The 25229-nt window shown below is 40.0% G+C and overlaps 1 protein-coding gene across 3 annotated transcripts in view; it reads right to left on the bottom strand.

The window, feature by feature from the left end:
• Bcas3 (BCAS3 microtubule associated cell migration factor) overlaps positions 1-25229 on the bottom strand; it is a 518556-nt gene that overhangs the window by 462173 nt on the left and 31154 nt on the right. For all 3 annotated transcript variants that reach the window (XM_048366643.1, XM_048366642.1, XM_048366644.1), the window contains exon 6: positions 1212-1293. In XM_048366643.1, the coding sequence (XP_048222600.1) occupies positions 1212-1293 (82 nt within the window). The remainder of the gene's footprint in view (positions 1-1211; positions 1294-25229) is intronic.

The following is a 25229-nucleotide window of genomic DNA, read 5'->3' as shown; positions in this document are numbered from 1 at the left end:
TCTTCCTTATCAAAGTATTTCACCAAAATGCAAATGCAACACTGAGAGGGCAAAGAAGGGAGCATGACTGTGGAGGTGGGAAAGACGGGCTGAGAAAGACTGAAGAAGAGAGAGACAGGTACAGAACCTAAGTCTACACATGCCATAGAACACCACAAGGGAGAAAATCCCAGGACTGCAGAACATTGTTGATGCATTGCTGCTACCCTTTCCATTTCATTTTAAGCCGATTTAATTATTAAATTAATCCCTAAAATTACATTTGCACAAGCACATTGTCCTTAAGTTTTAGTAAACATCATTTTTACCAGTTTAGATTTTAGAGAATTAATTGTTATAACCAAGTCTTAGAAGGTTTTTCACTTCAGGATAATCTGTTACAAAATAATATAATTAAAACATTTTAATATCCTCTTTGTAAAAGGACCTTGCACTAGCCAAACATGACTGACATAATATGTTTTTGAGACATGTGAAACATTTGAGTGAACTTAGGTTATGTTAATAAAAAAAAATATAGCCTTTCAAAGCTCACTGTAAAAAAAGAGCCAGGACTTATTTAGACATTCAAATAGCAGATCTCACATAAATATACATTGGAACTTTTCTATTTAAGTATAAAAATATACATACTATTTAAACACAACATTGGGGAGTTTTCACATTAATCCAAGTTGTAAGGTTGAGCCCGGAAGGCTACTTCTGACATAGCTAGACAGAGACAGCCATCTGTAACCTAGATAATGGTGAAAACCAAGCTCTCCAAGGCAGTGAGTATAACTGAGAAGAAGGGCAAAGGCATGTGAACAGAGACTTGGGGAACACCCAGGGAAGAAAACTAAGCCAGAAGCATAACAAAGACGGCACAGTCAGCAAAGAAGTGATCTGGGAAGAACTATGCCATGAAAACTAAGAGAGAAGAGGACTTCAAGAAAGAGCTAGCAAAGGCAAAGGCTAAACTGAGATCAAAGAGGATGAAGATAAATCAAAACCACAGCAGAAAGTGAATAGCCATATTGAATTGGTTAAGATTACCTATTTCCATCTCAACTGACAAAACTAAAAGTTTATCTTGGGGGGAGGAGAGTAAAGAGAATGGACACTTGGAGAAAAACAGACTTTAGTTATCATTCTTGCTGTCTGTATTCCTAGATCAACAAAAGAGAAATGCATGATTTGTTTTGTTGCTTTTTTTTAAGGGATACACTCACCAAACTGTGGAGCAGGCAAGATTCTAGCTGTTCGAATTGGACCGTGGCGAACAGAGAATAGCTCCTGTGCTTCACCACTAATCTGTATAAGAAAATTTAAAAATAGGCCATTAAATATAGGTTTCAATATTAGAAAAAAACAAGACCTCCTGAATTTATCATAATTTGTCTACAACATTCATTCATAATACCCTCATATATGTAGCCACACACATATTCACACTCATTTTAGGCTAGTTATATTCTTTAAACTTACTGATATCATAAATTATCCTACCCATGTTAAGAAAAATTTTAGAGCCCATACTTGGTATATACTTGAAAAAAATATCCTGTTCTGGAAATCTGTAAGTTTTGCCTTACTAACCTATAGATATCTACACATTTCCTGCATGACAGCTTTCCATTTTAGAACATCTATGATGCCAATGCTCTACAATACACAAGTTTGACTTAAATACTGTAGCAATACTCACAAGTTACTAGAAATAGTTGTTTCAAGAACTATCTGTTAGGGCTGGGGATATGGCCTAGTGGCAAGAGTGCCTGCCTCATATACATGAGGCCCTGGGTTCGATTCCCCAGCACCACATATACAGAAAATGGCCAGAAGTGGCGCTGTGGCTCATGTGGCAGAGTGCTAGCCTTGAGCAAAAGGAAGCCAGGGACAGTGCTCAGGCCCTGAGTCCAAGCCCCAGGACTGGCCAAAAAAAAAAAAAAAAAGAACTGTTAGATTTGAGTAAATCATTTAACTCTAGAAATCTACAAAGAAGGAAAAGCAGCTAAAAAGACCTCTAAAGATAGTTTTAATTTCCATATTGTCAATAAATTGTACATAAACAATTTTAAATGCTACCATTTTATTATATACAAAGATCAAACACTGCATGAATTTCCACTAATTTTGAGTGCCATCAAATTTATTGCTCAAATACAAAAGAATACAGCAATTCTACTAATCCAGAGGGAAATGGAGTAGGCTAATATGTATCAAGTTTGAATTTTTATTTTGAACTGCTAGTTGATGTACTAAGCAGAATAGAATTAGTAAAGAATAGCTATGCAGCCAAGCACTGATGGCTCCCACCTGTAATCCTAGCTACTCAGGAGACTGAGATCTGAGGATTACAGTTGGAACCCAGTCTGGGCACAATCTGAGCACAGGGATAGCACCTAGACTCTGAGTTCATGCCACATAAACTATGCATACTTATTTTAAGTGACTGTGGGGTTCTCGATATATTTTCAAATTGTCTCTGAAAAAGAGAAGACTATAGTCCTAAAATTAAATTTATAACCTGGGGCTGGGAATATGGCCTAGTGGCAAGAGTGCTTGCCTCATATACATGAAGCCCTGGGTTCTATTCCTCAGCACCACATGTATAGAAAATGCCCAGAAGTGGTGCTGTGGCTCACAGGGCAGAGTGCTAGCCTTAAGCAAAAAGAAGCCAGGGACAGTGCTCAGACCCTGAGTCCAAAGCCCAGGACTGGCAAAAAAAAATAAAAAATAAAAAAGTTTATATCCTACACAATTAAGAAAATTGAGAGGAGGAGGAGAGTTAAGAGGGATGAGGAAGAATAATGAAAGGGTAACATCCAATTAACATGCATTTCATTCATAAAGTGATTTGTTGAATGGTAACTCCTTTGTACAACTACTTAGGGATTATATTTAAAAAGTAAACATTTAAAAAAGTCAAAGAAGCCAGGTGCTAGTGGCTCACGCCTGTAATCCTAGCTACTCAGGAAGCTGAGAACTGAGGCTCCCAATTCAAAGCCAACCCAGGAAGGAAAGGCCACAAGGCTCTTATCTCCAATTAGCCACCAGAAAAGAAGTAGAGCTGTAGCTCAAAGTGGTAGAACACTAGCCCTAAGCGAAGAAGCTTGGTAACAGTGCCCAGTGCCTGAATTCAACCCCTAATTTAAGTTATAAAACTAAAAATCTAAGAACTTAGATGCAATAAAGGTTAAAAAAAAAGTTCAATAGAAGAAACATAGTAATATTTTAACTGGCTTGCCCATCAAGTGGTATAAGACACCAAAAATATGCACATTACTAAAGGCTTATTACTCTTCCTCCAATATTAAACTATACATCTGCAGAGGTGCCTTAAAGACTAATTTTTTTTATTTTCAGGTTCTTTTCTATATGAATTTAAGAGCTGCAAACTACATTTTTCTTCCCTATAAATATTCATTCTGCTTGTGACAATTATGACAAGTGCTTTATTGGCTACAACAGCAAATCATCCTGTACACTTGTGATGAAGAACATGTGAGGAGTGCCAAGGCCAACTGTGTTACAATAGCACCACCTATCATCAATGAAACATAAAAGCTGTAAACTAAACACAGCCGCTAGGACCTAACCTGCTCTACAAAGTCCCCTGTGATCTTTCATTTTTGGAATGAAAATCATGGCCATTGTACATTACCACTCTTAAGTGTACATTTGTTCATTTTAAGCACAGTTTAAATTTTAGAAAAACCTTAAATGATTGTGTTGTTCAATTTTCCACCAAATGCATTAACCGTGCATTTTCTAAATCTAAAAAAATCTCTTTCATTTTTGAATACACATACACAAAAAGGCAAAACTAACATAATTTATTTAATCATTCTACACATGCATTAATTTGCTATTTCTATATATCTAATGTTTGAAATTTTAACAGACTAAAAAATAAAAATAGAAAAAAACAGAAATATACATTTTTAAATGGCATACATTTTTAAATGAATTATTTGCTAGACAGATATAAGCATAGTCTTTTCTAATATACCATTTCTATTAAGAAAATGAAATGTAAATTGTAAAATACTATCACAGAATTCACCATCAAATTTCACCTTATAGTAATGGAAAATATTTCTTAGAATCGTACCTAAAATGCATTCGAGTATTTGAACATAAATCTATGGCTCTGTACTGTTTTTCTCACATGACAGAAGGCTGCCATTTTGCTTTTGTTTATGTCAAATAAAGCCTCAATGTTAAAAAAGTGAAACTATTTAAGTGAGTCTCTGTACTCAAGTATACTAATATTGGACAAAAAATTGCCTTCACATATAACAAAAAGTTTATCACTGTATTTATACAAATACACAGAAGCTTGGCTTCACAAAAACACTCAGAAATCTCAACACACTAAACCAGGAAAACAGCTTTTGAAACAAACCTAAAAACTCTATTTTAACTTTCTATTCTAATCTCTTTTTTATATATGTATACAGCAACAAGAAAAAAATTGGAAGTAATTAAAAATGAGAACTCACTCACATTCATTGTGTATTCTTTACTGCTTCTAAGTTAATTTCCTAGAATCCTAACATATAGGCTAGAAAAGAAGTGAAGGGGAAGAGACACTATTTACTTTATTTATTTGTAAATAATTAAAATCATAATTACACAACATATTCAAACCAGAAGCATGGTCCTAAACTGTTCTACATGAGGAACAGATAACCTTTCCAGAAGAGCATTCTCCAAATTGGATATAAAAATTCTACATCAGAATATCATGTTCGAACACAATAGTATTATCCATGTATATACAGAGAGCTTTTGTACATTTTAGAAAAGATGTGGAGAGGGTAGATAGCCTTACAGGATCTGCTTCAGCTACCATTCTAAATTGCCTCTAATATTGTTAGCCTGTATGTTCACTGATAATTTGGCTTTCAAGTAGATGTCAAAACATTTTTTAAAGCTGTCAGAGTAGCTCACGAATGAAACCCTGAGTGCAGTCTCTGATACTGAAGTAAAGTAAAGTTTTTAAAAATTAAGTTTTCAGAGTAACTTTTAAAATCCCTTAACAGAACTCTTGAAGAACAGCAAGGAAACTCAGAGGAGGACTTTGTAGGTCCTGAAAAGAAATATAGGGAGCTCTAAGTATGTTATTAAACCATCAATAACTATAAACACTAGAGTAGAACTAAAAAGCAGTACTATACCAAGCAATATTCCAACTTCCTGGCAATTGTGGTCACTTGGGGAGAAGAGCAAACAGAGAGGAAACCTCTCCAAGAGCTCTGCATGGTCTCTGCCTTTGTTCTTGCTGGCATTTTAATTTCTGATGACAGACTTTTGTTGTTTGGGGCATAAACCGGACGTACCAGTTTGGAAGCACAATAAGGAGAACAAAGAATGATTTGTTCACACTGTGGAAAAAAATCTTCTCCAACCATAGAAAATAGCTTTCGCATGGTGAAAATATGCAAATTACATACCAAACCAAAAAGGAGGCGGGAATACAACTTTAGAAGCTCACAACTCAATCTATGGCAAAAGGAAATTACAACAGCGGAGACAATAATACACATACAGAAAAGTACTGGGAGAACTATGTAAGTGCTTTCAGAGAATTCCAAAAGCAAATGAAGGTCAGCAAGCCCTCAGAAACAAACTTGTTTCTAATGATGCCTGATTGACTACAAAAGGGAAAACTCAACCTGATACCAAGATTATTATTATTAAAGCTCAATAAAACCAAGAGCTATATACAACATTAAAATTGAAAGACTGTAGTATGCAAGATAGTTTTGGCAAATCTTATTGAAATATTTGTAACTGAACCTTTAAAAATGCACAAATTAGGCGAGAGCCTACGGCTCACACCAGTAACACTAGTAACACTAGTAACCAGTAACACTCAGGAGACTGAGAATTGAGATGGGGTTCCAAGCCAGGTCAGGCAGGAAAGTCTGTGAGACTCTTATCTAAATTTAACTACCAGGACTGGGAATATGACCTAGTGGCAAGAGTGCTTGCCTCATATACATGAAGCTCTGGGTTCGATTCCCCAGCACCACATATATAGAAAATGGCCAGAAGTGGTGCTGTGACTCAAGTGGCAGAGTGCTAGCCTTGAGCAAAAAGAAGCCAGGGACAGTGCTCAGGCCCTGAGTCCAAGGCCCAGGACTGGCAAAAAAAATAAATAAATTTAACTACCCAAAAGCCAGAAGTGGATTGTGGCTCAAGTGTTAGAGCGTTAGTGTTGAGCAGAAACACTCAGAAAGAGCACCTAAATCCTAAATTTAAGCCTCAGTACTAGCAAAACAAAAAAGTACAAATTGCCAGGCTTGTAATCTTAGCTACTTAGGAGGCAGAGATCTGAGGATTTCAGTTCAAAACCAACCCGGGCAGGAAAGTCCACATAAGACATAACTCTAACCAGCAAAAACCAAAAGTGGAGTTGTAGCTGCCTGGAACACAAAAGCTCAGAGAGCACGTGTGTTGTCAACCATTTTAATATTGAAAGACTAAGTTGTTTCCAGCTTGAGGCTCCTGAAACATCAAGAAGACTCAAATGTGGGGGTGCATGCCTCTAATCCCAGCACTTGAGAGGCTAAGATAGAGGATGACAAGTTGTTGTTGCTAATCCAGGGACTTGGACTCAGCGCCTAAGCACGGTCTGGTCAGGTCCTTGAGCTTCTTTTGTGTGGGACACCTGTTTCCCAGCCCTGGGGCCATGTGTGGCTAAGATGGCGCCTGGCAGTGAACCCTGAGGCAGTTCTGTGGGCTGTGAAAAATCAGGCCGCCTCTAGGGTTGATCCCCGGCCCTTCCTCCCCTTGGCGGGCAGCTCATGTCTCCCCTTACAGTCCCTAGATAGGTGCACACCTTGCCCCTTCCTGCCAATCTTAGAGCTGATTGGCTCCTGTGCCTTATATAGTTGCACATACTTCCTCAATAAAGGAGATCTTGCATGGACTTTGATTGTCCTCCGGTGAGGGAGGGCTGGGTGCAGGTAGTCTGCCAGCCCTTTCCTTTCTTGGCTTGTCTGGTTGGGGGTGCCTTCCCCATCTCTCCCGCAGGTCGGAGGAGTGGGGGGGGGGCGCTAAAAACCCCGACATTTTGCTCAAGGCTAGCACTCTACCACGTGAGCCACAGTGCCACTTCCCGCTTTTTCTATTAATGTGATACTGAGAAATCAAACCAAGGGCTTCATGCATGCAAGGCATGCAAGGCAAGCACTCTATCACCAAGTTTGAAGACAACTGGGACTACACAAGAAGATCCTGTCTCAAAAAAAACAAACAAAAAAAGATCATAAAAACTGAAAAAAGGACTATGTACCACCATACTACCATGAATTATGTGGAAGGCCATACGGTGTTATCTGATTCCACAGGAACCTTCATTTTTTTTCTTTCTCTATTGTACTTACAATAGTAGGCTAAATTTCCACAATATCAGTTGTGGGAAACTGAAAATAATGAAAACTGCTTTGTATGTGCATGTATGTGTGTGCATCTCACCCATGCACACACATACAATTTTTTTACATTTTTTTTCTTGGGAAAAAAACCCTAGGGTCTTGAACACAAGCAACTGCTCTACCACTGAAATTTATTCTTAAACTCTGAAATGCAAGAGAATTTTGCCGACTAAAAAAAATACAGTTAGCTGGGAAAGAGCAAGGGAAGGGGTAACATTGTCCAAAAATAAATGTCCTCTTTGTCTGACTTATATAACTGTAACCCCTCTGTACATCACCTTTATTTAATTTTTTAATACAGTTGAAAACCAGGTACCAATGGCTACTACTATTACCAGCTACTTGGAAGGATGAGATCTGAAGATCACTACTCAAAGCCAGCACAGGCAAGAAAGTTTGTGAGGCTCTCATCTCCAATTAACTACCAAAAAGCCAGAAGCAGGGCTGTGACTCAAGTGGTAGAGCACTAGCACTGAAAAGAAAAAAGCTCAGAGACAGTGCCCATGCTCTTGAGTTCAAGCACCAATACTGGTGCGCACGTGCACACACACACAGGTTCACATGAGTATGCACACACGTGCACATACAAATACAGATGAATTATACACTGCAGAAAGATGATTCTAAACCAGGCACTGTGGTACACACCTGAATTCCCAGCACTCAGGAGGCTGATACAAGAGGTCAAGACAAGTATACGCAACATAGTAGACTCCTATGTAAAAAAAAAAAAAAACAAAGCAAAACAAACAAAAAACAGGTGCAATTGTGTGTGCCTCTCTTCCCAGGATATCGGGATAGAGGGAATTGTGGTCCCAGGTAGAGAGGGCAAGAGGAAGCTAAAAGTCTAAGATTCCATCTTACAAAATTAAGCAAAAACAAACAACATACATTACAGTAGAAGTGAAATAAAACTAACAATAAGAAATCAAAACAGAAAAATCAATGAACCTAAAAGCAGCTTTTTCTAAAGACTGTTAAAAATTATTAAGACTCTATCCAGGTTAACAAAGAGAGAGGAGATACAAATTACAAATAACAGAAATAAAAGAGGGAAAGATGGCGCCGAAAGAATAGGGAGGCACCCCGACTCGCACCAACTGAATAGCGAGCTGGGAACTTCACCACCCAACACCCCATCAAGAACCCAGCAAAACCAGCATCCAGAAGCAGTGGAGAAACGCAGGAAAACAAAAAGGAGCAAAAAAGAAGAACCGAAAACCTACACGGAGCCGAAGATTCACCGGGGCACCCTCCCCCCACCAGCCGACCCTGGCCCAAACAGGGTCAGGCTGGGAAAGGGGAACCTGGCGATCGGCAGACAGGCTGCCAGGAGCGCAGAATTCATATAGCGGGAGACCCCACGGACACAAGGCAGGGTGCAGACCAAGAAACACACCGGCAGCGACGAGAAGTTCGGGTCCACACCGGATTCGGACAAGGGAACCCAGCGCGGCAGAAAGAGGGAATGGGGAAGCCACCACCACACTTCGCCAACCCCTGAAGGACCAACGGCTGCGCGGGACACACACACAAAGCAGCAAAAGTGAGTCTCCCATAATCCCTTCCCCCAACGGGAGACCCAAGCCAGAAAAGAAGCTAGATCTCCCTCCCTCCCCCTCCCCACTCCCGTGGGAACAAAGAACCCCCAAATCAGGCGGGAAGCTCCCATCAGGCGCTGGGAAGCCAGTTTAGCAGGGGAAGGGCGGAACAGCCCCAAGCCCCCAAAGGTTCCTGAACTGGCAGAACCGGCCCCGTCCCCTTCCCAACAGGGGCCGGGGGACGGCCGGCAGGGCAAGCCCCCCGAGGCGCCTGGACCTCGCGGACTCTTACAACTAAAATCACAGGCGCTGGTGGGCAATACCAGCCCAGCAGGGTCACCTGAGCCTGATCACGTCCCCCCTCCTCGCAGCGGAGGCGAGGTCTGAGGGTGCCAAGCCACACCCGGACAGTCGATCCCACTGGGCCCCACACATACTGCCTCCCCCAACGGGCTCGCAGGAGGGCGCAAGCATAACCCAACAACCCAGGGCTCGCTCTGGGAGGCATATCCCGCTAAAGTGCCTGTTGTAGGGGACTCACAGTGCACAAGAGGGCGGGGCCCCTGGCGAAAGCGCCCGCTCTGGTAGGCGTGCCCTGCACTGGTGGGCGGGGCCACAGCAGTGCTGTCGTAGACACGCCTACACAGAAGGGAGGGAAGACCTACACAGACCTCCAGATGCGCAAATCACAAAGAAACATAACTCAGTTCATCAAAGGACAAGCCAACTCGCCAGCTCCAAAAAGCAGCACGACTGAAGAGGAGATGGAGAATAAAAAAGCAAATGAGGCCATGTTAACAGGAATGATGGAAAGTGTCAGAAATGAAATCAGAAAACAATTCCAGGAGTTTAGAGCGGAAATCTGGAAGGACACCCAGGAAGCCAAGAAAGAAATGGAAGCAAAAATGGATACAATGCAAGCCTCGTTTAAAGAAATGGAAGCAAAAATGGATACAATGCAAGCCGCCTTTAAAGAAAATCTCCACATCCTGAGAATTGAAATGCATGAAAAAATAGATTTAAAATACAACTCTTTAAAGGAAGAAATTTCCACGATCAGAGCTGATATGACAACCATGAATAGCTCTCTGACATCCATAAACTCCGCAATTGAAACCATAACACAAAGAGTGGACCATATAGAATCCAGAATCTCTCGCCTGGGCGATGAAGCAGCTGACAACAACCAGAAAATGACCACACTCCAAGAAAAGGTGAAGCTTCAGGGAAGATTAATCCAGGAACTAATGGACAAAGACAAGAGATATAATCTGCGCATAACTGGAATAGAAGAAGGAGCCGAATATCAGAACAGAGGGCTTAATCATGTTCTCAATAAAGTTATTGCAGAAAACTTCCCCAATCTCACAGGGGACCCCATCCAGGTAACCGAAGCCTATAGGACACCTGGCAGGCCAGACCCCAGGAAAACCACCCCAAGGCACATAATATTCAAGACTACAGACCTCAAGATTAAAGAGCAAATTCTGAATTCAGCCAAAGCGAAGAAGGAAACTTTTTTCAATGGGAAGAGGATTCGAATAACATCCGACTTATCCACACAAACTTACCAAGCTCGAAGTGAGTGGAAGAACACCATCCAAGTACTTCAGAATAACAATTTACAACCTCGGATCAAATATCCAGCGAAATTGGAGTTCACATTCGAAGGGAGAACCAGATCTTTCCACACCAAAGAGAGGCTAAAGGAGTATGTGAATAAAAAACCAGCCCTACAGCGAATATTAAGAGGGGAAGCCCACCCAACAGAGATCGTAAAAGACACACAGACAGAATCAGAAAGAAACTTCAATAGCCAAAGTCCAGCAGAAAGACCAGCTCACTAAAGACAAGAAGAAAAAAAAAAAAAAAACAGGAAAAAACAGCCCAACAAGAAAATGGAAGGAGAAAAAACACCCTTATCCTTGATCTCTTTAAATATAAATGGCTTAAACTCCCCGATTAAGAGGAGCAGACTGGCAGAATGGATCCGCAAACAAAAAGTTGACATCTGCTGTCTACAAGAGACCCACCTTACAGCAAGGGACAAAAATAGGCTTCGAATGAAAGGATGGAGCAAGATCTACCAAGCAAATGCACCCACCAAAATGGCAGGTGTAGCCATTCTGATCTCAGACAAGCTGGACTTCTCTTTAAAGTCCACTCAAAAAGACAAAGAAGGACACTACATATTAATAGAAGGAAAAATCCAGAATCAAGACATCACGGTGATAAATGTATACTCACCGAACAAAAGAGGCCCGACATATGTCAAGCAAATTCTCACAGAATTACAGAGCAAGATAGACGCAAACACAATCATAGTGGGTGACTTTAATATTCCTCTCTCTCCAAGAGACAGATCCAACACCCAGAGGATTAGTAAGGGAGCTGAGGACCTAAATAACACCATATCCCAAATGGATCTAACAGACCTATATAGAACCTTTCACCCTACAGAGACCCAATACACCTTCTTTTCAGCAGCCCATGGATCATATTCCAAAATAGAACACGTCATAGCCCACACAAAGAACCTCAGCAAATACAAAAGTATTGACATCATCCCATGTATTATATCTGATCACAGTGGATTAAAGGTAACCCTCAACAACAAAGGATACCACAGAGCCTATACACACTCTTGGAGGCTAAACCCCACGCTGCTATCCAACACTTGGGCCACAGATCAAATTAAAGATGAAATCAACGAATTCATAAGCCACAATGACAAAGAAAACACATCACAAAGAAACCTATGGGACACAGCTAAGGCAGTACTGAGGGGCAAGATCATTGCACTCAGCACCCACATTAAAAGAATGGAAGCAGAGCAGGTGAATACCCTCACGATGAAACTAAAACAACTGGAGAAACAAGAAATGACAGAATCTAAAACGACTAGGAGGGGAGAGATCACAAAGATTAAAGAAGAGATAAATCTGACTGAAAATAGAAAGACCATTCAACAAATAAATAAGACTAAAAGCTGGTTCTTTGAGAAAATAAACAAAATTGACAGACCCCTTGCAAGACTCACAAAAAAAAAGAAGAGACTCATATTCGTAAAATCAGGGACTCCACAGGAAAAATTACAACAAGTACACACGATATTCAAACAATCATAAGGAGCTATTTCCAAAACCTCTACTCAGCAAAAAACAATAATTTTACAGAAATGGATCAATTATTAGAGAAGTACAAACTGCCCAAACTGAACCAAGAAGAAATAAATCAACTAAATAAACCAATAACTTACAGTGAGATACAGGAGGTAATCAAGAACCTCCCTACTAAGAAAAGCCCAGGCCCAGATGGATTCACCAACGAATTCTACAAAACCTTTAGTGAGGAGCTAATTCCAATACTCCTCAAACTCTTCCGCGAAATAGAAACGGAGGGAGAAATCCCAAACTCATTCTACGAAGCTAATATCATACTCATTCCCAAACCAGGCAAAGATCCAACAAAAAAAGAGAACTACAGACCAATATCACTAACGAACACAGATGCAAAGCTCCTCAATAAAATATTAGCTAACAGGATCCAGAAACTGATCAAGAATATCATACACCATGACCAAGTAGGCTTCATCCCTCAGTCACAAGGATGGTTCAACATCCGTAAATCAATCAACGTAATTCACCACATAAACAGAACTAAAATCAAGAATCACATTGTTATCTCAGTCGATGCCCAAAAAGCCTTTGACAAACTACAACATCCATACCTATTAAAAGCTTTGGAGAGAACAGGAATAGATGGAACATTCCTCAAAACAATAAAAGCCATATACAACAGACCAACTGCTAATATCATATTAAATGGAGAGCAACTTAAATCATTCCCCCTAAACTCAGGAACAAGACAAGGATGCCCACTCTCCCCACTTCTGTTCAACATAGTGCTGGAATCCCTAGCCATAGCAATAAGGCAAGAGGAGGACATCAAAGGGATCCACGTCGGCAAGGAAGAAATCAAGTTATCCCTATTCGCAGACGACATGATCTTATATCTGAAGGACCCAAAAAACTCAGTACCCAAACTCCTACACCTAATAAACCAATTTGGCAAAGTAGCAGGATACAAAATCAATCCACAAAAGTCAGCAGCTTTTCTGTACACCAGCAATAGACAAACAGAAAAAGAAATTATGGAAACAATTCCATTTACAGTAGCCAAAAAAAGAATAAAGTACCTAGGGATCAACTTAACCAAGGACGTGAGGGACCTATTCAATGAAAACTACAAAAATCTAATAAGGGAAATCAAAGAAGACACAAGGAGATGGAAAGACCTCCCATGCTCATGGGTAGGCAGAATCAATATAGTGAAAATGGCCATAATGCCCAAATTGTTATACAAATTCAATGCAATACCTATCAAAATCCCAGCCACATTCTTCACTGAAATAGAGAAACCAATCCATAAATTCATATGGAACAGCAAAAAACCTAGAATAGCCAAAGCAATTCTAGGAAAAAAAAATAGTGCAGGAGGTATCACCATACCAGACTTCAAGCTCTACTACAAGGCCATCATAACAAAAACAGCATGGTATTGGTATAAAAACAGATAGGAAGACCAGTGGATTAGAATTGAAGACCCAGAAATAAAACCGCACTCTTACAGCCAACTGATATTCGACAAAGGAGCTAAAGACATACAATGGAATAAACATAGCCTCTTCAACTACTGGTGCTGGGAGAACTGGGCAGCCATATGCAGAAAACTCAAAGTGGACCCAAGCCTATCACCATGCACCAAGATCAACTCAAAGTGGATCAAGGACCTCAATATCAGACCTGAATCCTTGAAACTACTGAAGGACAGAGTAGGAATGACACTAGAACTTATAGGCACAGGAAGGAACTTCCTGAATAGAGTCCCAGGGGCACAACAAATAGGGGAAAGACTCAACAAATGGGACTACTACAAATTAAAAAGTTTCTGTACAGCTAAGGACATAGCCACCAAAATAGAAAGACAGCCACGATATGGGAAAGGATATTTACCAGCACAGCAACAGACAAAGGCCTGATCAATCTGTCATCTACAGAGAACTCAAAAAACTAAGCCCCTCCAAGCCCAATAAACCTATTAGGAAATGGGCAAAAGAGCTAAAGAGAGACTTCACAAGAGAAGATATAAAAATGGCAAAGAAACACACGAGGAAATGCTCAACATCCCTGCTAGTAAAGGAAATGCAAATAAAAACAACCCTGAGATACCACCTCACCCCAGTTAGAATGGCCTATACTCTGAACTCAGGAAACAACAAATGCTGGAGGGGCTGTGGGGAAAGAGGAACCGTTCTCCATTGTTGGTGGGAGTGCAAATTAGTACAACCACTTTGGAGAACAGTATGGAGGTTTCTCAAAAAGCTCAATATAGACCTACCCTATGACCCAGCCATACCACTCCTAGGCATCTATCCTAAACAGCAAAACCCAAAATATCAAAAGGACATTTGTACTTCCATGTTTATCGTGGCACAATTCACAATAGCCAAAATTTGGAAACAACCCAGATGCCCCTCCACAGACGAATGGATCCAAAAATATGGTACTTATACACAATGGAATACTACATAGCAATTAGGAATGGTGAAATATTGTTATTCGCAGGGAAATGGTCAGAACTCGAACAAATAATGTTGAGTGAGACAAGCCTAGAACACAGAAAACAAAGGGGCATGATCTCCCTGATATATGACTGTTAACAAAGGGAGACGGAGAGACAGTAGAGACCAAGTCTGTGAACACTGTATATGTGCTTGATACATTGTATATTGCATATGGGTCTACCTGACCTAGACAAGGGATGGAAAAACAGGCTGTAAGATATCACAAGAAATGTACACACTGCCCTACTATGTAACTGCACCCTCTTTGCACAACACCTTGTAAAAAAATTTATGTTCAATTAATAATAAAAAAAATATATATATAAAAAGAAAAAAGAAAAGATCACTAAATAATGCACAGACATAAAAGAAATCATGAAGAAATATATACTTATTTGATAACCTACATTAAATTCTGTGAAAGACAGTCTGCTAAAACTCACACAAGGGGGCTGGGAATATGGCCTAGTGGCAAGAGTGCTTGCCTCGTATATATGAAGCCCTGGGTTCAATTCCCGAGCACCACATATATAGAAAATGGCCAGAAGTGGCACTGTGGCTCAAGTGGCAGAGTGCTAGCCTTGAGCAAAAAAGAAGCCAAGGACAGTGCTCAGGCCTGAGTCCAAGCCCAGGACTGGCAAAAAAAAAAAAAAAACTCACACAAGAAGAATGTGAGAACCATTTTCCTCTCCCACTTTTTTTTTTTTTCAAGAGAGTTTTACTATATAGCCTAGGCTAGTTTCCATCTCGCTATTCCCCCTCCTCTGTCTCCAGGTTTATAGGGGGCACTACCATGCCCAGACCTGGACAATAATCTAAATAGGTATATATCTATGAAATTAAATCAGTAATTTATACCAGAAAGCACCATGGCCAGATGTGTCTACTGGTCAACTTTACCAAACATTTAATAAAGAAATTTCAATTTTCTATAATATCTTTCAGTAGAAGCAAAGAGAATACTTCATACATGATTCTATGATGATTACATTGCCCTAATATGAAAATCTCAAGAAAATTATGGACTACGCTAGGTGCTGGTGGCTTACACCTGTAATCCTTGCTACTCAAGAGCCTAAGATCTGAGGATTGAGGTTCAAAGCCAGCCCAGGCAGAAGAGTCCCCATGAGACTCTTATCTGAAATTAACCACTCAAAAAGGAAAAAAAAAAAAAAAAGGAAGTAGCACTGTAGCTCATATGGGAGAGCACTAGCCTTGAGCACAAAGATGCTTGAGGACAGAACCCAGGCCCTAATTTCAAGCCCCACAACTGACAAGAAAGAAAAAGAAAATTACCAACTGCCATGAACACAGATGTAAATATCCTCAACAAGTATTAGCAAGTCAAACAATGCAGAAGAATTACAGCCAGGTGCTGGTGGCTCACACCTGTAATCCTAGCTACTCAGGAAGCTGAGATCTAAGTACTGCAGTTTGAAGCCAGACCAGGCAGGCAAATCCATGAGATTAATATCTCCAATTAACCACCCCCCAAAAAGCTGGAAGGGGATGTGTGGCTCAAATGACAGAGCACTAGCATTGAGCAAAAAAGCTCATGGGATAGTGCCATGCCCTCTGTTCAAACCCCTGAATTTAAGCACCAGGAATGGCATTTAAATAAATTTAAAAAAAAAAGAATTACAGACCATGACCAAAAAAGATTTATACCAGGTATGCCAATCTGGTTTAACATTCAAAAAATAAAAGACAAAAGACAATCACATCTACAAAATAAAAAGAAACATAACATGGTGATGATAATGTGTATAAAAACAGCATTTAACAAAACCCAGTACTTGGTTCATGAAGAAAAAATACCCTCTTGGTTAGATAACTGAAGTATACAAAAGACTTTCCTCAACTTCAAACATACATCTACAATATTTGTACAGTTCACATTTTCTTAAAGATAAATTTATAAGCTTCCTCAAAGCATTAGAATTAAGGCAAGGATGATGTTATTCTCACTACTTCCTTTTCTGTGTTTTGTTTGTTTTGATACAAGATTTCATTATATAGCTCAAGTTGGCCTCAAAATGACAATCCTTCTGTCTCTGCCTCCCAAATTCTGAGATTACATACTTGCACTCTGATATCTTTTTAACATTTTCCTAGCTAATACACAAAGAGAAAAAACAAAAAACCTGGGGCTGGGGATATAGCCTAGTGGCAAGAGTGCCTGCCTCGGATACACGAGGCCCTAGGTTCGATTCCCCAGCACCACATATACAGAAAACGGCCAGAAGCGGCGCTGTGGCTCATGTGGCGGAGTGCTAGCCTTGAGCGGGAAGAAGCCAGGGACAGTGCTCAGGCACTGAGCACTCAGCTCAGGCTGAGTCCAAGGCCCAGGACTGGCCAAAAAAAAAAAAAAAAAAACCTGGATGGTGCATAATCCAAAACCCCAAAAAGCTCTAAAATCTGTACATGAAACAAAATGAATTTTTTCTTTAAAGTTAGGTTCTATTCCCATTTGGCATGCACAAGTATCTGAAAATCCAAACACTTCTAGGCCCAAACATTATGGGTAAAAATATTCAACCTAGGGCTGGGAATATGGCCTAGTGGCAAGAGTGCTTGCCTTGGGTTCGATTCCTCAGCACCACATATGCAGAAAATGGCCAGAAGTGGCACTGTGGCTCAAGTGGCAGAGTGCTAGCCTTGAGCAAAAAGAAGCCAGGGACAGTGCTCAGGCCCTGAGTTCATGGCCTAGGACTGGCCAAAAAAAAAAAAAATATTCAACCTAGGGCTGGGGATATAGCCTAGTGGCAAGAGGGCTTGTCTCGTATACATGAAACCCTGGGTTCGATTCCCCAGCACCACATATACAGAAAATGGCCAGAAGTGGCGCTGTGACTCAAGTGGCAGAGTGCTAGCCTTGAACAAAAAAAAAAAAAAAAAAAAAGAAGCCAGGGACAGTGCTCAGTCCAAGGCCCAGGACTGGCCATTAAAAAATATATATATATATATATATATATATATATATATATATATATATATATATATATATATATTCAACCTAGGGGCTGAGAATATGGCCTAGTGGCAAGAGTGCTTGCCTCCTACACATGAAGCTCTCGGTTCTATTCCCCAGCACCACATATATGGAAAACGGCCAGAAGTGGTGCTGTGACTCAGGTGGCAGAGTGCTGGCCTTGAGCGGGAAGAAGCCAGGGACGGTGCTCAGGCCCTGAGTCCAAGGCCCAGGACTGGCCAAAATATATATATATATATATATATATTCAACCTATAAACTGTATATTGACTGGAAAGTCGGAAATAGAACTATGTTCACAAGTAACAAGATCATTTACATATGAAAAAACAAAGAACCAACAACCCCCCCAGAAAAGCTCCGGAAACTAGTAAGCAATAACAGAAAAGCAGCAGGATGAAATGTTAATATGCAAATACCCATTAATTTCCTAAGTAACAGAAATAAGTAAATTTTAAAGTTTAAAATAGACTATATTAGCAACTCCAAAATGAAACATTTAAGTATTAATCCAATAAATTATATGTAACAACTATATGAGTAAAAATACAAAACTAGCAAACAATTAATATAAAAAAAAAACTAAAGCTGGGTGGGTTGGCTCACAATTGTAATCCCAGGTATTCAAGAGGCAAAGATCAAGAGGATCACCTTTTGCAACCAGCCTTAGCTGATCCCCATCTCAACCAATAAGCCAGACATTGTGAACTGTGTCTGTGATCCCAAGTTTATAAGAGGCATAAATTTAAGGATCACAGTCAAAGCTGTGCCAGGCATAAACACAAGACCCTATTCAAAAAATAAATAAAACAAAAAAATGCTGGGGACCTGGATCAAGTACTAGAATACCTGCTTATCAAGAATAGAGCCCAGGGGCTGGGGATATAGCCTAGTGGCAAGAGTGCCTGCCTCAGATACACGAGGCCCTAGGTTCGATTCCCCAGCACCACATATACAGAAAACGGCCAGAAGCGGCGCTGTGGCTCAAGTGGCAGAGTGCTAGCCTTGAGCGGGAAGAAGCCAGGGACAGTGCTCAGGCCCTGAGTCCAAGGCCCAGGACTGGCCAAAAAAAAAAAAAGAAAAAAAAAGAATAGGGCCCTGTGGAGGGTTCTCAAAAAGCTCAATATAGACCTACCCTATGACCCAGCCATACCTCCTAGGCATCTTATCCTAAACAGCAAGTCCCAAGATATCAAAAAGACATTTGTACTTCCATGTTTATTGCGGCACAATTCACAATAGCCAAAATATGGAAACAACCCAGATGCCCTTCCACAGATGAATGGATCCAAAAAATATGGTACCTATACACAATGGAATACTACATAGCGATTAGGAATGGTGAAATATTGTTATTCGCAGGGAAAAGGTCAGAACTTGAACAAATAATGTTGAGTGAGACAAGCCTAGAACACAGAAAACAAAGGGGCATGATCTCCCTGATATATGACTGTTAAGAAAGGGAGAAGGAGAGACAGTAGAGAACAGGTCTGTGAAACCAAAAACTGCTTGCCAAATGGTATTTCCCACAGGATTGGGGCAGCGACCCAACAGTATGTAACTAAAACCAAACAATTACTCAACATATAAAGGTCAAAAATTGACCTCTCAGTGAAATACAATAGCTCAAAAGCTATGTATGTACATTCATATAAGACTACTGTCGACATATTGTCTAACATCGACATTACATTTAAAGCCCTAGGCGAATTTTCTTGGGCTTGGCCACATGGCTACTGTACATGTTCTTGATACATTGTATATTGTATATATGTCTACCTGACCTAGAGAAGGGAAAGAAAAACAGGGCGTAAGATATCACAAGAAATGTACACACTGCCCTACTATGTAACTGTACCCTTTTTGCACAACACATTGTCAAAAAAATTTGTGTTCAATTAATAAATAAATTAAATTAAAAAAAAAAGAATAGGGCCCTGCCATCACCAGTGGCTCACACCTGTAATCCTAGTTACTCAAGAGGCTGAGATCTGAGGATTGAGGTTCAAAGGCACCCGGGCAGGAAAGTCTATGAGACTCTGATCTCCAATTAACTACCAGAAAAACAGAAGTAGCGTTGTGGTTCACAGTGGTACAGCACTATCCTTGAACTGAAGAGCTCAAAACAGCACCCAGGCCCAGATTTCAAGCCCCACAACCGACAGAAAAAAAGTAAAAATGAAAAAGATATGGACCTGAGATGAAAGCCCCAGAACCTAAAGGAAAAAAGGCAAACCACAGATTCAAAGAATTTACAAAAGATATATTTATATTATAGTATAAGGTACTATTATACAAAATATACAAAGACTTTAAAATGAACAGTAATACTTCTTAGCATGTCTGGTAATAGAATAAAAATTGTTACACCTAAAAAAATTGTTAAACCTTAAAGAAGACTAAGAAAAGAGTAATAAGAGGGGTAAATTTAATCAAATTAACATACATGTATGGAAATAACACAATATCTGCTAATAAAAAATAAAATAAGTATTTTTAAAGAAGAAACAATCTGATTTTTTTTTTTGTCCCTGATCGGGAACAATCTGATTTTTTAATGAGTGCCTAGACATGGAAAACAATAGGAAAAAGTATTTCTGAGTTTTGTCTAAAGATATAATTTATGTCAATACCAGTTAAAAATTACCATTCAGGGTGCTAGGAATATTGCCTAGTGACAAGAGAGCTTGCCTCGTATACATGAGGCACTGGGTTCGATTCCCCAGCATCACATACACAGAAAACGGCTAGAAGTGGCACTGTGGCTCAACTGGCAGAGTGCTAGCCTTGAGCAAAAGGAAGCCAGGGACAGTGCTCAGGCCCTGAGTCCAAGGCCCAGGACTGGCCAAAAATAAATAAATAAATACCATTCAGAGGCTGGGAATGTGGCCTACTAGTAGAATGCTAGCATAGCATGCATGAAGCCCTGGGTTCAATTCCTCAGCACCACATATACAGAAAAAGCCCGAAATGGTGCTGTGGCTCAAGTGGTAGAGTGCTAGCCTTGAGCAAAAAGAAGCCAAGGACAGTGCTCAGGCCCTGAGTTCAAGCCTCAGGACTGGCAAAAAATAAAATAAAATAAAATACCATTCATAGTTGGACTCAGGTGGCTCACACCTGTACTCCTAGCTACTCACAAGTCTGAGTGAGATCTCAGGGTCACAGCTCAAAGCCAGCCAAGACAGGAAAGTCTATGAGACTTTTATCTCTAATTAACTACCCAAAAGGCTGTAGGTGGAACTATGGCTCAAGTGATAGAGAGCTAGCCTTTAGCAAAAAAAAAAGCTCAGGATCAGAGCCCTGGCCCTGAGTTCAAAAAGCTCATGGACAGTGCCCAGGAATTCAAGCAAGCCCCAAAAACAGCGCGCGCGCGCACACACACACACACACACACACACACACACACACACACACAATTTCATGTCAAAGTCCTGGAGAAATCTAATAGCAAAAGTAGTTAACATCTGAGATTCTGGACTTATTGTTTTAATTTTAGTGCAAATACTGGGGCTTGAACTTAGGGCCCTGCATTTTCCCTCGCCTTTTTCTGCTCCCAGCTGGTACTTGAGCCACTTGAGCCACACTTCTATTTCTAGCTTTTTTGTTGGTTTATTGGAAATACGAATCTTCAGAATTTGCCTTTTGGGGCTGACTTTGAACCTCAATTCTCAGATCTCAGTCTCCTGAGTAGCTAGGATTACAGGTGTAAGCCCCTGACCTTGGAATTTTTTACTCTTCTCAAGCCATGGCCCATGTAATGCAATGTATATCCAGTACACCACACATATCATCAGTAACAGATATTACACATCAATAATTATAACATTTTAATACAAAACAGACTATACAAATTAGTTACATCTGAGCTAAGTTTTGCAATAAGGAAAATAACATTAAGGCAACTATAAGACTATGTATTTGAAAATACAAAGCACATAATTGGCACTAAATTAAGAGTAGCTAAACCAAAGAGATGTTTACTTGCTGAATGATGTGCTGAATAAATGATTGTATTGATATTATTATTCATATTTTTAATCATATTTAGCAGAATATATTCTGCAGTTCTATCATGTCTGAGATCTAGCAACACAGATATAACAGAAGTTCCTTACAATGAAGACCATTTCATTCATTTTAAACTTGAAAACTAACAATAACAACAGAAACATGAACCACACACTCCCAGTGATAATTCATTTTTAACTTGAAAGTAAAGATGATAATATAAAATGAATAGGGTAAAGCACGGCAAATATCATTTTATACAAAGGAATTCAGCTAAGAAACAACAAAGAATCAAAGTATTGTGGTATACACTATAATACCAGCCCTTGCCAGGTGGAGAAGCATTATGAAGGAAGGAAGATAAAGAACAGAGAAAGGAAGATGAGCTAGAGAGGAAGAGGAGGAAGAGGAGGAGGAGGAGGGGTGAGGGGGAGGAGGGGAAGGACCGGAAGGAGGGAAGGAGGGGGAGGAGGGGAAGGAGGGGGAGGAGGGGGAGGTAGAATAGTATAGATATATGTAGCCCTTACTGCCACAAAGCAAGCTCTACTACAAGCTGAGGGTCTTAAATCACCCTGGCAGCTAATTTGGTGATAATCAAAGTCCATGGATTCCACCAAGTGTGGATTCCAACGGAAGATCAAACATACTGGGCAGCAAGGGAGAACAGGAAGGGGATCTGTACTGAACATATAGACTCTTTTCTTGTCATGATTCTGTAAACACTACATATAATAAATGCAGCATTTATCTTGTATTAACAACAGTAACCTAGACAAAATTTAGAATACATAGGATGTGAGAAGTGTGGTGGTGGATGCCTACAATTTCAGCATACCAGAGACTGAGGCAGAAAGACTGGTGGTCTGAAGCCAGCCTAGACTACACATTGAGTTCCAGATAAAAGTGGACTATACAGTGAGATTATCTCAAAATAAAGAGGGAAAAAATATCTAGGGTGATACGTGTGGTGTTTTTGCAAATAATACACACCTCAGTAAAAGGAACCAAGCATCTAGGGGTTTGAGTATATTTGTCGTGTCTTGGAACCAATCCTCCATGAATAGAGTGAGATTATTTTAACTTCATTTCACAGAAAAGTAATTTAAGACTACTATCCAGTCTCACAGGACATCAGAATCTCCTATACTTCTTAACTGAGTGTGGTAGGACACACCTATAATCAATTGAGCTCAAAAGCAGAAAATCAGCATGCAAAAAAAAGGCACCTCACCTCAAGGAAAGAGGAAAAGGAAGGAGAGAGAAGAAGAAGAAGAAGAAGAAGAAGAAGAAGAAGAAGAAGAAGAAGAAGAAGAAGAAGAAGAAGAAGAAGAAGAAGAAGAAGAAGAAGAAGAAGAAGAAGAAGAGGAGGAAGAAGAAGAAGGGAGGAAGGGAGGAGAGGAAGGAAAGGGAAGGAGGGAGGGAGGGAGGGAGGGAGGGAGGGAGGGAGGAAGGAAGGAAGGAAGGAAGGAAGGAAGGAAGGAAGGAAGGAAGGAAGGAAGGAAGGAAGGAAGGAAGGAAGGAAGGAAGGAAGGGGCAAGTTCTCAAATTCAGGTTTTTTTTCTAGTAAGTTACTGAGGTTTTATTTTATGTGTTACAATTCTGTCTCAACAATCTTTAAAAAGTTTTGGCACAGTTTAGAGGCGTGTATTCCTAATAGTAAAGAACAGTCCTTTGAAAGCTCCTAAAATTAGGGGGAACAAGGGAACAAGTTTTTTGTTTTATTTTTGCCTTCCTAACCACAAATGATTCAGTTAATGTCAGCATGTCAGTGTCTATGTAACCTACTCTGTATACCATCAAGGAAAAAAAATGCAAACCACAAAAACCACCTAAAATGCATATTTGAAAGGACTAACAACTTATAGAACAGATATTTGCTAACCACATAAAGGAGACTAAAGCTCAGTCTATATTTTTACATTGACATTAAATATAAAATACAAACTTGAAGCAAGAAGGAAGTGAGTTTCAAGAACAATATGAAAAACCACAGAACATAAATAATGAATGGAACTTGTAATCATATTTTCATACTTCCAAGTTTTAAACACACACTAAGTATTTTAAGGCAACTTTAACCTCTTCCCTTCAAACTGATTTTCTGAAGGAAGATCAAAGAAAAGCAGTTTGAACTCACACGTTCCTTTGGTTATCCAACACTGATTTAGACATTACACTTCAAAACCCCAGCCATTACTTCAGCACCCACCAATTCAAATATCATTCCAGTCCTTTGAAGCTGCTCTAATGGTATCTTCCATTTGCAACTAACACTTCTGTAGTCAAAAGATCTTAGTTGGGGTGGATGTTAATGTAAAACCACTCAGACTAGACTGACACACATGCCTGAAGGCAGACTGGAAGGTGTTTAGAAGTCAATGTAACACCATTAGAGAGAGTGTTGGCCTATCAGCTGTCATAAACACGTCACAATCACTCAGGCATACAAGCTGAATTGTCTTTAATTCAGTATTTTATTACATGTTGAATAGGATAATACCTTATCACATGTTGAATAGTATAAATCTAAAATATACACTGAGCAAAAAACAGACCCAAAGGACTATATATTGTGTGCTTACACTTGCTTCTCAAGGAGGTTATATTTCCTGTGTACACTCACATATAAGCATACACACCTAAATAACTTCTCTTTCACAGATTCTCATGTACATATACAATGGCAAAACATCAGATTTAGAATGTGTGCATTTTATAGTGTGCATGCTATAATTATTTTAAAGATATCTACTATAATCTGAATTATTCCATATAACAGCTATTTAGCATTAAAATCTACAAGCTATTATTCCATGAAAAGACATGGAACCTTAAATGCATATTACTCTGTGAAACCAAATCTGAAATGGCTATCTCCAAATATTTGACATTTTGGAAAGGCCAAAACAATGGACACAGTAAAAAAAAAAAAATGTAGTGGACCAGGCACTGATGGCTCACAACAATGATTCTATGATTCTAGCTGAGATAGAGATAATCCCAGTTTTAAACCAGCCCAGCCCAAGATTCCTCCTCAATCGATAACTGCATGAAGAAGCATGCCCTTGCTTTATGTGAAATATAAATAGGCATATAAAGGTCCAGGCACACACCTGAGCAGAAAGCAAGCTCTACCTCAAAAATAACAGGTGCAGGGGCTGGGAATATGGCCTAGTGGCAAGAGTGCTTGACTCATATACATGAAGCCCTGGGTTTGATTCCCCAGCACCACATATATAGAAAATGGCCAGAGGTGGCGCTGTGGCTCAAGTGGCAGAGTGCAAGCCTTGAGCAAAAAGAAGCCAGGGACAGTGCTCAGGCCCTGAGTTCAAGGCCCAAATAAATAAATAAATAAAATAACAGGTGCAGGGGGCACTGGTGGCTCACCCCTAATAATCTTAGCTACTCAGGAAGCTGAGATCTGAGGATCACAGTCCAAAGCCAGCCCAAGCAGTAAAGTTTGTAAAATCCTTATCCCCAATTAACCACCCAAAGCAGGAAGCAGATCTGTGGCTCAGGTGGTAGAGTGCCAGCTTTGGGAAATAAGCTCAAGGACAGCAGCCAGGCCCTGAGTTCAAGCACAAAGATGCATGCATGTACATATTATTATTTAAATTAAAAAAATGGTAAAA

Source organism: Perognathus longimembris, chromosome 17 (genome assembly GCF_023159225.1).
Source record: "Perognathus longimembris pacificus isolate PPM17 chromosome 17, ASM2315922v1, whole genome shotgun sequence".
Classification (NCBI taxonomy): domain Eukaryota; kingdom Metazoa; phylum Chordata; class Mammalia; order Rodentia; family Heteromyidae; genus Perognathus; species Perognathus longimembris.
This window is presented reverse-complemented; position numbering and strand designations above follow the sequence as displayed.